Source organism: Phascolarctos cinereus, unplaced genomic scaffold (assembly GCF_003287225.1).
Source record: "Phascolarctos cinereus isolate Bilbo 61053 unplaced genomic scaffold, phaCin_HiC Scaffold_4;HRSCAF=312, whole genome shotgun sequence".
In the NCBI taxonomy this organism is placed as follows: domain Eukaryota; kingdom Metazoa; phylum Chordata; class Mammalia; order Diprotodontia; family Phascolarctidae; genus Phascolarctos; species Phascolarctos cinereus.
The window spans coordinates 160619482-160633128 of NW_027555847.1; the positions used below are offsets into that span (position 1 = coordinate 160619482).

The 13647-nt window shown below is 41.1% G+C and overlaps 1 protein-coding gene across 1 annotated transcript in view; it reads right to left on the bottom strand.

The window, feature by feature from the left end:
* Positions 1-3362: 3362 nt before the first annotated feature.
* The window catches only part of COG7 (component of oligomeric golgi complex 7), a 62353-nt gene continuing 52068 nt past the window's right edge, over positions 3363-13647 (bottom strand). Inside the window, 3 exon segments of the mRNA XM_020978625.2 lie at positions 3363-4929; positions 7391-7534; positions 9714-9828. Of these exon segments, the coding sequence (XP_020834284.1) occupies positions 4763-4929; positions 7391-7534; positions 9714-9828 (426 nt within the window). The 3' untranslated portion in view covers positions 3363-4762.

Below are 13647 nucleotides of genomic sequence, written 5' to 3' on the forward strand. Positions count from 1 at the left end.
CCATATCTTTATATGTCAAATAACACAGGTATTAACTCTGTTTCGTCCTTTTTTCTTCACTTTGAACAATTCCAGTCTGCCTGTCATGTTCCCCCATTTGATTGTAAACTTGTTAAGAGCAAGGTGTGTGTGTTTATTGTTTTTTTATCTATGAATCCACAGTGCCAGGTAACTGGTCTGTAGTAATCATTCAATAAACATCTATTGAATTAGACTGCTGCCAAAAGGGGACAAAATACCTTAACTTCCTTGCCTTTTCCACCCTCAGTTAAAAGCACTAATGAAAGAAGGGAAATACAAAGGATTTAGATAATCCTTCAACCAAAATCACCACTAATCCCAACCTGTCCTGCATAGGCAGAACACTACTGGAACCATTTCAAAGCCTTTGGGGATAAGATGATTTCTGAGTTGCCTAGAGCATTCAGGCTAGAGCAGGTTGGTGAGTTCTTTCTGTGGCCATTTAGAGAACGCTGTTGGGGGAGGGTGTAAAAGGTAAAGCTGTAAATAGTCAAGCAAGGGCAAAGTTTTTGTGTACTTACAAATGAGAGCCTCATTTTCTTCCCAGGCCTTGAACTGCAAGGGTCTCTATCAAAGGCTGAGTCATAAGCAGTGACCAGGACCATTCGGATCAGGGGATCTTAGAACTGGACTCACTAAGACCCTTGAAGGCCTGCTTAATCACAACCTAAAACCTCTTAAATCCTATCTCATGGCTCTGGGATAAAAGCTTAGTGTCAACTTCCACATCAGGGCACCAAAGTCCCAAGGCAAAACCAGGAGACAAAAGCTATTTTTAAGCTGTAGCTACCTGCCACTCCATCTAGTAACCACAGTGGGGCCTGGGAATGTCTGCTCACATCTTCTGTAGCCAAGGAAGACTTCATGGGCCTAAGAGTTTGATACCACAGGCTAGACCTAAAGGAAAAAAAAACTTTGGGCCCTCTCCGAAGATAGAAATATCTCCAGGCACCCTTACTCTCAAAGTGGTATTAGCATGCTATTGTGTCTAAGTAGGTGAGAGGAACAATATTTGACAAAAAAAAAAATTTATATCCCCATAGCCTCTTTCTTCAAAGGAAACCTAAAAATTTCCCCTAACTCATCTGCACAATCTTAACAAAGATGAAAAAAGGGTTAGGGGATTTCATTTATCATTGTCCTCCAAAAAAACAACAAAACTGGTCTAGGAACAAAACTGCCCTTTGCAAGAGATCCCCAAAATAGACATAATGTTTGTGTCATTGTGACTGGCAGAATTTCATTCCAGCACACTTTTTCTCCAACATTTATCCAAGCTCCACGACCAAACTCAACCCTGTGCCTATGAGTTAAAGAGGTCTCTCTCAGTTCATTTTCGGCAGAGGACAAAATTAAGCCTGAAGCAGGCCCTGGAAAGGCAGCCCTTCCTTCTCCTTACTTCCCAAGATAATGCAGTAAAACAGAGGCATGCCACAAGGGACAACTCCAACCCTGTATGAAGGCAGCAACAACCAGGAGCTGCCACCACCAGGAAAGATTAAAACAGAAACCCATGAGCTTAGAGAAGCAGATGACAGCCTAAAAATAAGGAAGTACATGCAGGTAGTGCTGGGATTTTTATATGGCTCCCCACTGAACATGGTGTACCCAAGGAAAAGGTAGGTGTGGTAGCACAAGAGTCACAGGCTCTTAGGGTGGGGTAATGGTACAGGGAGAGCTGGTTCCAGCTCAGACTCTCCAAAACCTAGTGAGGAGATGGCAGAAGACATAATCTCTCAAAACCCAATGAAAACCCTCCAGTTCTCAGCTTCTCACCCTTTCCTGTATTGCTATCATCCTACTGATTCCCCTTTTATTAATTCTACTTCACATTTTCCTCCTGAACCCCTTCATCTTATTTTGGTTTCCTTGTAAAAGCACTAGACTGGGAAGTGGGATGGCTTAGGTTTAGTCTCATCGTTGTTAATGACTCATTAGATGAGCTCAGGAGAAGTATTTCATCCCATGAAAAACCTAATTCCACCCTCACACTCCACAATGACTGAGCAACAACTAAAGAATGGGGCTATAGCAACATGAAGTAGGCCTCTCTTCTCCCTCCACCCCTGAAAGAGTTCTTATACAATCACTTCTCCCTTCAAGCCACTTTTTCATTTTTTTCTTTTGGGTGAGGCAATTGGGGTTAAATGACTTGCCCAGGGTTACACAGCTAGTAAGTGTCAAGTGTCTGGTCTGAGATAGGATTTGAACTCAGGTCCTCCTGCGCTAGTCTATGCACTGCACCACCTAGCTGGCCCCACTTCTTCATTCTTTAATTCCCTCCTCAGGGAGGCTCAGGGAGCCTTTCCTACATCTCCTCCCATCTTCAATTGGCTGCTTCCAATAATTTTTCCCATCCACAAGGTTTGAGTTGCACATGTGGCTGCTCTGGGGGTAGGCTCTTTTTCTTGTGTTCCATGTTATTAAAGACCCAGCCCTAGAGTCACACCCCTAGGACTTGGAGCAGCAAGTGAGAAAAGCAACTGTATCAGTCCATTTCTTAAAAGAATGGTTATCAAGGGATTATGTTCATTAAATTAGGGTTAGAGGAAACTGTTATTATTCCCGTTTGCGCAAGGCATGTTCAAGATTGTAAAAACTCTAAGGCAGATTTTAAATGAGCATTTCTTTGGGAATAAACAACAAATCAATATTAGAACAAGGAGGTGGGCAAAGCTAACATCTAAGCTGAAATAGGTGTAAAGCCATCCACCTTTCAAGTCTTGCAAATAGGGCCAAAAATAAGACCTACCAGAACTTAGTGGACAGTATAACATGGGGTACCAACTTGGAAGCCAGAAAAGAGAAAGAGTCAGGTTAAGTATTGATGAGGGATATTCATAAGCAGGCCCTCTCCAGGGAATCATGGCAGCTGTCCACATGGAGATGAACCTATGAAAATCCATTTGGGACTATAGGGGCTATTAGGGTTAGAATTTGAACCATCTGTGACTGTATTTATTGCTAGTGAAGTTAAAAAAAAAAGCAACAATAACCTTTATCTCCAGGTAAGGAAAAAAAAAGCAAATTTTCATACATACAGGTCAGAAGACATGGGAGAATCTGGGTCCCCAGAGATCAAGGCTGGGATGATTGTTAGAGAGAGAGGAGTCACCAGCCGAATACCTCTGGGATTCAGGACAATTAGAGAAAACTTCAGGTAGGGTTGGGTTGTGGTTCCATTGCAAGGTATTCCCCCTACCCCACCACCAATCCTTCCCTGGAGCCATTTCTTTACAAAGGATCCCAGCTGGGACACCAGAGAAATAATAGATTTTGTTATACAGAGAGAGGACCCAACTTCCCATATTCATGTAGAAAGAAAAAGCAAAAGAACAAAATGACATGTCTGGGCATTTTTTTTGAAAATGTGAATTGCTCAGAAAAATGATGAATTACGTGACATAAACAGGACAAGGTTACTAAACCCACAGAGCTTTCCGGGTTAAATAAACACCCGGTTGCCCCTCTAGATTTCTTGAATACTTACATGAATCTGTCCTTGCTTATTCAAGGCGGTTTTCCCCAGTGGCCAGTACCCAAACACAGGCTCAGCTCCTGCCAGGGACAGTGTGTGCTCAGCTACATAAGAAACTGAAATATTTTTCTTGGTTCGGGTTCCCAACTGGGGCTTTGCCAGTGCCAGACAAAATGGTTACCCCATAGATGACATTCCATTTAGTACTGCCACCTTCATATTTGCGGGGTTGATGATGAGAACCAAGTGAAAGGAGTGATATTGATTAGAATGCTTCTAAAATGATGGGAAGGGCAGCCCAAGAAGAATAAATGTCCCAATGATGTTCTCTTAATCATCATAATAATAATATTTACATTAACAAAATTAATTTTATCTTTTCAATTATTTTTTTTTGGTGAGGCAATTGGGGTTAAGTGATTTGCCCAGAGTCACACAGCTTAGTGAGTGCTATGTATCTGAGGCTGGATTTGAACTCAGGTCCTCCTGACTCCAGGGCTTGGTGCTCTATCCACTGCACCACCTAGCTGTGCCAATTAAAAAATTTTTGGAAATATCCTGAAGAGTCTGCACTCCTGCCTTTGCCTCCAATATCGCAACATAGGCCCCCCTCTCAAATACCACAATATATACTTCAGATATTCCCAAATGAACTTTTTTTTTACAGGAAGGGAAAAGGCATATGATTTGTATAAGAATCACCCACTCTCTCCCCTGCCAAAAAGCCTGACACTTATTGCTACTTTTATTGCTAAGTGTTCAAGGAAGCTATGAGGTGCAGAGAGCCTGGTTTGAGTCTCCCAGCTAAGCGGCACCAGGAGCCACAATCAGGTAACCATGTAACACACATCACACTACCCAGCAAGCACTAGTTACATCACCATTACTCACCCCAAGAAAAGCAAAGACCCAAATTAGCCACAACTAGTCCTCATACTCCCCAAAGTTTTGCTACTATAGCAATTCGACATTTTGGTACTCATGTTAACACAAAGATTAGTTTTTTTTAAAGTTTCTTCATTTTCATCGTAAATTCCATTTGAAAAATCAGATCATTCCAAAAAAAGATTAAAATATTTACCCTAATAAATAATATGCCCTCTACCCACAACGCTTTGAGGACTATACAAATGAATCTTCCTGTTCAAGAAGATGCCTTGATTCCTGGCCGGGTTGGTAAAATATTCCCAATAAATATGGGAATACTGTTGCTGGCCCAGAATATTAGCTCTCACTCCACCTTCCAAAGTCTGCATAGTAGGATCAGTAATTCACATTCCTCATGGAGGCCACTTTGCTGGCTAGTCGACGGGGGAGACCTTTGGCTGCCTGTCTATAATCCTCTGGTTTGGTCTTCAAGAGAGTCACCATGTTCTGGAGGGCCCGGGATGGCTGGAGGCCCAAGGCATCCATCACATTTATCAGATAGTCTGTGGGGTTTAAAAGAAAAAAGAGAATATATCTCTACAACATCTTTCTCTGTAAGCAGGCCAGGGTTATTACTTTAAAAACAAACAGGCATTACTCAGCACAAAAAGTAAAGATGACCAACGCATTCTCTTCCAAGGAACAACCACAGCAATACAACCTGAATGAGGCCACTAAACTACATGAAGAAAAATTCAGGGTGCACCTCCGCCAAACCCTCATTTAAGGAGCAAAGAACGTACAGTTCTGTCTAGGGGTTTTCTAAACCAAATAAAACTCCTTAGAACAGTACATTAGCACATGGATTCAAATACGCCAACGGTCAAACCATATACCTTCAAAAATAACTCCATTTAGTAAAATTTCCAAACATTTATAACTGAAGTGTAAATTACATCCCTTAACCCCAGGGTTGTAAAGGTGTATCACTGCAACTAATAACTGCATCCAGTCCCATAACTTAGTTACAATAATTTAGAGAATCAAGGAAATATGTTTGCTTTTCTAATACGTTAAAATTAGAAGAAAAAAACATACACAGAAGGTAAACATGACCTCTTAAACAAGTATGATATAAACTGGGAGGCGATTCCATGTTTTCTTTCCTCCCTTCTTTCATCCATTCCCCTCTATAAATTCACATGACATTAAAAATTTGTACCACATAATGTGACATTTGATTATCTATTGCATTTTATTGTTCTCTATTTGTATCTTTGTGGTTCCTAGCACAACTGATTTTCTATTTTTATCTTACTGGGCCCCTTCCCAAAGAGGCTGTGTAGGTAATAAATACATCAAATCAAGCATCAGTTTTACTGCTAAGATAGCTTGGTTCAGCTCACTGGAATTCAATGATTCCTTGGACGTCTCTTTAAAATATGTGGGAGAAGGAATAACACAGGTGATTATAATTTACAAAGAATCCCAAATCTCAAGGTTTCAACCTCTGACTTCCTCACCAAAACTTTTCCTAACAAGGGTGGAGAACCTGTGGCCTCAAGGCCACGTGGCCTTCTAGGTCATTGGATGCAGCCTTTTAACTGAGTCCAAGTTTTACAGAACAAATCCTTTTATTAAGGGGATTTGTTTGTGAAGTTTGGATTCAGTCAAAGGGCCACACTTGAGGACCTAGAAGACCACATGCAACCACAAGGCCACAGGTTCCCCACCCCTGGCCCTAGAACAATTAATAAGTAGTAACACAGATGAATGAGTTTCATTTCTTTTTACTTTCCTAAATAAAATATGCCCAGTGAAGTGGGGAAAAGTAGATGGTTACGCTGTAATACTGATGGCTTAATAGGTAAGAACACAGGAGGAGGAATGAGAACACTTGGGTTGTAGTTCCAGGTCTGCAATTAACTAGCTATGTGACTCTGGGCAAATCACTTACACTCACTAGGCCTTTGTTTCCTTGCCTATACCATGAGGGTGGACTAGATCACCTCTGTGGTCCCTTTCTGTACTAATATTCTATGAGTCTATGAATTTAGACTAAGTCCATGGACAAAACCAAGTCTTCTATTTGGGAGGTAATATGGCATAACAGAAAAAACACTGGAAGCTAAGTTCTGGTTCCAATTCTACCGTTAACTAGCTATTCGACCTTGGGGAGTGAACTTTCCCTTGGGAACCTCAGTTTCCTTATCAGTAAAATTTGGGGGTTGGACTTTATAGTGTAAAGTTCTTTCTAGCTCAAAAGTTCTATGATTCTATGAAAGTAAATGGTGCTGAAGGTTTTATCTTCACAAACAACACCATCTTAGCAACCCTCTTTCACACCATGGAAAAGATTTTTTTTTAACATAGAACAATTAGACAGGCACTCAGATGAGAATCTAGTTAATATCTAGTGCCCCATGCTGGCATGGTCATTTTCCTGCAAAGAATAAACAGGCACTTGGGCTGTTCCTCAGAAAACTCTTTATTGCAAAAGGCTCTTTCTGTAAAGACCAGGCAGCATCACACATAGGAGGTTTTTTATGTATCTCTAAGTATTCTCATGTACCCTAAGTAGAGTCTGCATCACATAACATAGTTTGGATAAAAAAAAAATCCAACAGACTTTTAAAGAGAGAGTTGAAAGGTTCTTTTTCTAGTGTCCTATGTTGGTGAAGGCTGGTTTCTCACCTTTCAGGAAAGAGGCAGAGGGGCACACCTCAGACTCTGTCACATGCTTGGGCATGCTGAAAGGAGGCAAGTCCCATATCTGATCTGGCAGCTGGTCTATCCTGTCAGAGGCACAAGGACAGTTCTGGGGTGACCCAAATGAAGAGGGCAAGGAAGCAGACTTGTTAGTGTTGTTCATTCCAATCTAACCCCTAAGTATTTGACCCTGAGGGCCAGAAAGATTGCACCACAGTTACTGAGGGGAAGCATTTATTGTAGGCAGACTTCTCCACTGGGGGCCTGCCAGAGAGCCAGCAGCAGCCACCTGACTCCCATAAGCCCCATACACACCGATGTCTGTAGCCAGCTGTTTTGTGGAGTGTGGAGTCAGCTCAGGAATCTGAAGAATCACATCACAATATGTCTGCATTGTGGCCCTGGCAATGGAACCCAACCAGTAGTCAGCCATGTTGTCCAGCTCAGGCAACTCATCCCCTGAAATGAAGAAAGAATATTCCTCCAGAAACACACGACATCTCCCCATGAAAAATCCCACTGGCCAATCAGACATTACTGAATACCTTCCATATGTGTGCAGGATTGTGCTACATGCTATAGAGGACACAAAAGAAGCCTAAGAAGCGGTCTGTCTTCAGGGAGCTCCAGGTCTAAATAAGACCAACACACAAAATAATAATAATAAAAAAAGTGTTGAATTGCATAGTACTTGATAAATACCGCAAGAGTTGGGGGGAAAGGAAAACAAGATGGGTTGGAATAATTGGTGATGATGTCATGAAAGAGACGGGTCTTGACCTAGGCCTTTAAAGATGCATTAGTTTTTGATAGAGAATGGGTAGTATATTCTGAGTGGTAGTGGAAGTGTGAAAGCAGATAAAGAGTATGGAAATAACATAGGTCAATATAACAAATGGAAGAAATGAGCATGGCATGTTTGGGAAACAGAAATAACCCTGGAGTAAAGGATGAATACTAGAGAGTGGTAGAAAATAAGGTTACATAGCAGTATGGGGGGGTCAGATTATAATTTTTTCCCCATCCAAGTACATGGACCCAGTAAAATGTAGTCCATGCCCCCCCCCTTTTAAGAACTCTTGCTCTAAGGCATTACAAAGGAGAGACTAGATGAAGTGTGGGACCAATAACAGAAACAGAGAAGAACTGTTTTGAAGGGGGAGTGGTGAGAAGATGAGTTCTATTTTGGACATGCTGAATTTGCTGTGACAGTAGATCATACAAATGGATACTTTCTATTGTTGGTTGGAAGCAGAAAAATGAAGCATAGATAGAAGATCAGAGTTGGAGATGTAAATTTAGGAGTTATCAGCACAGGGATGATGGCTGAAGTTGTGAGTGAGTGACTATAGGAAAGGAAAGTGAGGAAAGATGAATCTTGGAGGACATGCTTAAGTCAAGAGGCAGGGAAGAAGAGCCAATAAAGGGTGGTCAGAGAAGCAGGAGAATAACCTAGGAGAAGAACTGTCACAAAAGCCAAGGGAGTAGAGAGTTTCAAGAAGAGATGTTGAAAAGCCCCGGGTTTTTGCACAACAGCTCTATGGTATCTTTTAACTTTGGATGTGGTTTCAGTAAAATGTCTTGTGATTACTTCAATCTTGCTCAATTTTAAGAGCAGCCATTTGATAGAAATGCTTTTGTTAAGTTACACCCAAGGACTTTTGACTTTACCCAAAGAGAACAGGAATATTCTAATGTTTCACCCTTGAGGTCAGTAATGCTAAACTGTGCCTATCAGCTGACCCTCCATTTGAGATAAAGTTTCCAGGAACCTTAAACCTATCACTCTCTGCTTATCAATAAATTTATCAGCCCTGACCTGTTCTATTATAAACACCCATTAGAGAATGGCAAACATCAACAGTGTTCAACATTTTAGTGGATACTTTCTCTTTACTATGGACTCATGATTCCACTGCTGTAGCTTTTTGACAACTGCTGATCCAAAACTGTTAATTCTATTAAAGTGAATTAATTCACTGACAAGAGGGATATAAAAGAAGACTGAAATGAGAATTAAAAGAACTGAGTTAAACCAACAGACCTGAGGTAAGAGTTTTCCTTTCTCTGGCCTCAGTTTCTTCATCCATAAAACACTCCAAATAATATCTGTACCATCTAGTGCAACATTTTATAGGTTTCTGTTTTGGAAGAGAGTACATAAGCAAGCATCCAGGTGCTTCACGGATAAGAGGACAGCATGGTGCTCTACAAACAGTGCTGGATTTAGAAGTCAGAGGACCCAAGTTCAAATTTCCACTCTTCCACTCACTACCCTTGAAACTCTAGCTAGATGGCACAGTGGATAGAGCTCTGGCCTTAGAGTCAGGAGGACCTGAGTTCAAATCTGGCCTCAGACACTTGACACTTACTAGCTGTGTGACCCTGGGCAAGTCACTTAACCCCAACTGCTTCACCCAAAAAAAAAAATTCTGAAACTCTAGGCAAATCATTTAACCTCTATGAGCTTCAGTTTCCTCATCTACAAAGTGAGGGCTTTGGACTAGATGACCTCTAAGGTTCTTTCCTACTACAAATCTATGATCCTGTGACATTCAGTATTCTCTTCTCACAAGGCTAGAAATATCTGGATCAGTGTTTTTCCCAAGGTGCAACAGCAGCTAAGTGATTCTCTTACCTTGCTCAGGAGGAAATGGCAGCTTTCCAGCATGCAATGCTAATTCCAAAGCAGAATCTTCCTGGGTAACAAATGGCTCAAGATTTAGTGGGAGGGACATGATATACTGCCCAATCTAAACAGAAAATAAAGTGCTATTAAGGTCCAGGCATAATAAGTACAAACATTTTACCAGCCCACAAAAAAAAAAGTCATACTAGTTTGTTCTTTTTCTAATTGGTAGCAAAATAAAGGAAATCAGCATTCTTTCTTATTCAAAGTCCTTATTCACTTGAGCAAACGCTGACTTTAAAAGTCAGATTGTACATTCTGAGTTGAAGTTGACAACATTATTTTAACCACTAAGACCCCCTTCACTGGCCTGCTCTTTTCTCTCAATATTCACTCCTTTGGTGATCTCATCTACCCTCAGGACAAAACAGACTCTTCAGCTATTATCCTTTTTGGGCAGAATATCAAATCTACATTATCTCTAGCCCAGAGATCCCACCTGTGTTCCAGTCCTGTATTTCCAACAGACAACTTATCTCTACTTGGATTTTGACCGTCATATCAGATTTGTGTTACCAGGATGCAGGCAATTATTTAACACAATATATTAATTATGCTAGCGTGACTATTAAAGGGCAAATAAAAGAGATAAAATATCTTGATTTAAGAGCTCTTTGACCTAAATTTCTTCCCAGAATTTAGTTATATTGACCATTGTTACAGACTTGCCTAAACCAATGATATTTTGTATATGTGATACAGATTTATGTGTTTAAGTTGTATGTTTGTGTAATGATTACCACTTGTATTCAAAGACAAAACTCTTGACTTTCCTGCTATTCTCATGTGAAGGTATATTTAAAGAGATGAAGAGATGACCCATGGGCTTTCCCCTGCTGCCTACAGGGAAAATTTGTGTGCTGCCTACACATAAATACCATTCTCTGACTAGAAGATTCAAATAATAATTTTCAGAAACCAGTGCTATATGCAGCTCTGTCTCTGAGATTCATCTTTGTCCTATGTCTAGCCTCAGACCATGAGTGCTAGTTTACACTATTCTTGTTATTCTTCTGGCAGCTCACAACGCCGAAGTCTCATGGAGTTAATGCAATCTTTAAGACAACTGCTGATGTAACCACCAGGGTTGTGGCTGCCATACTTTGGCTGACCATATAGGTACAGCCTAGCCTAGCTCAGCAAAGTGCTGACATAGTTAATATAGCTAACAGATTGGCTAGATTCCAGGATCCTGTTGGTGATCATCCTGGCTTACTGTTTAGTATGAATCAAAACTCAGAGAATACCAATGCCCAAAATACCAAATGTAAAAGGTCAAGCCCAGATTTCAGCTATAAAGAACACTGTAAACAACACTTTAGTTTTCAGGTTTATATATTCCTCCAGCCTCTCAAACAATGGACAAGCCTTACTGGTTCAATATTCTTGCTCCAGTCTATTAGTGTATCCTGGGACAGCATGCTGCCTAGGAAGCACGTGAATATAAAATAAAGATGATGAAAAAGTACAGTGATTTTGACTACATTGTACTTAGTTTCCTCCCACCAGAAGGTATTTTACACAAGGCTAGACAGATAGGATTGGAAGTAAGGAATCCCAATTTCTAATCCTAAACCTGTTGTTTAAACACTGAAGGTCAGATATTAAAGGAAACTTTAAAATTATCTAGTCCTCATACTCCTTGACCTCTCGACAGTCTCTGACACTATCACCCTCTTCTTCTTGATAACCTCTTCACTCCTAGTTTTCCTAGTTTGCTCTCTTCCAGGTCTCCTCCTACCTGTCTGATAGCTCCTTCTCAGGCTCCTTTTGGGGATCTTAATTCATCATATCCACTAACCACTGGATTCCCCTAATGCTCAGTCCTAGGCCTTATTCCCTTCTCCCTCTATTCCTATTTCATTTGATGATCTCATTAGCTTCCACAGATTCAATTATCATCTCTATGCTAAAGGTTCTCAAATCTAACTTATCCAGCTCTAACCTCTCTCCTGATTTCCAACCCTGCATCTCTAACTTCCCACCGGACATCTCAAACTGGATGTTCACAGATATCTTAAACTCAACATGTCCAACACTGAACTATCTTTCTCTCTCAGACCTTCCCTCTTCCTAACTTCGCTACTGCTGTCAAGGATTCCACCACCCTCCCAATCACCCAGGCTCACAACCCAACTGCGACCCTCAACTTCTCACTTTCTCTCACTCTCCATAATCCATCAGTTGTCAGATCCTCTTGTTTTAATCTCACATTAAGCCCTCTTCTCTCCTCTGATACTGCAACCGCCCAAGTGCACATTAACTCACACCTGGACTGTTACAATAAACAGCCTGTTGGTTGATCTCTCTGCCACAAATCTCTTTCCAATCCAGTCCATCCTTCACTCAGCTGTCAAAACTGATCTTCCTAAAGCCCAGGTGACCACATCACCCCCTTTCTCAATAAACTCCAATGGTTCCTTATCCAGGATCAAAAATAAAATCCTCTGGCTTTAAAGTTCTTCATAACCCAGCCCCTTCCTACCTTTCCAGTCTTCTGACACCTTACTCCCCGTCCTATGATCCAGTGATACTGGCCTCCTTGTTGTTCCTCACACACCATACTCCTATGTCCTGACTCCACACATTTTCACTAGTTGTATCCCTGCTTGGAATTCTCTCCTCTCCTTCCTGCTTCCCTGGCTTCCTTAAAGCGTCAGCTAAAGTCAGTTAGTTAATAAACTTTCATCAAGCAACTACTACGTGCCAGGCACTGTGGTAAGTGCTGTCCTACCTTCTGTACGAAGCCCTTCTCAGCCTCCATAGTCTTCGTGCCTTTCCTCTTGAGGTTATTCTTAACTTATCTTGTACATATCTTGTTGGTATGTAGTTGTCTGCATGTTGTCTCTCTGATCAGACTGTGACCTCCCTGAACACAAAAACTGGGTTTTGCCTTTCTTTGTATCCCCAGCACTGAGCACAGTTCCTAGCACAGAATAAATGCTTCTTGACTGACTAGCTAGTCCAACTCCTTTCACTTTACAAATGAAGAAACTGAGGCCTAGAGAATTAAATGACTCACCCAGGATCACTTGGCTGGTTTGTGGTAAAGTCATAACTAGAACTCAGATCTTCAGATTCTCCCTGCTATGTGGTAAATTATTATACTTCTATGGGCCTTGAGAGGAAACTAAATGTCTCAGTGTATAGAGCATTGAGTCTGGAGTCAGGATGACCTGAGTTCAAATCAGGGCTCAGACACTAACTAATTGTGTGATCTTGGCAGCTAAGTGGCTAGAGTGCTGGGCTAGAGGAGCTAGTGGACAGAGTGCTGGGCCCGAAGTCAGGAAGACCTGAGTTCAAATCAGGCATGAGACCCTTACTAGCTGTGTGACCCTGAGCAAGTCACTTAATCTCTGTTTGCCTTAATCCACTGGAGATGAAAATGGCAAAACACTTCAATGTCTTTGCCAAGAAAACTCCATAGTCACTATGGTCCAAAGGGTCATGAAGAATCAGAACAACTAAACAACAACAAATGGGCCTCGACAGCCATGTGCATAAGAACCAAAACCATGGTTCTGGGAGCTCACTAGAACAGAGAGCACCTTAGACATAGAGTTATGAGATTTGCCTCCAAGCACATGTTCTGCCATTTACTTGCCACTAAGCCTGGGCAATCATTCTACTCCTCTGAGCCTCAGTTTCCTCATTTATTAAAACAGAAACAATAACATTTGCCTCCCTTTTACCTCACGTGAGACAATCAAAGTGGATAATGGGTATAATGTGCTTTGTAAATATTAAAGTACTTTGTAACCATTGAAGGACTATAGAAATATGAGCTACTGATTTTTACTGAGACATAGCTGATTTTTAGTGCTTGTTAATTCAATGACTATGCACTTCCAGTATCTTTCTTCCAAAGAGCACATATTATATA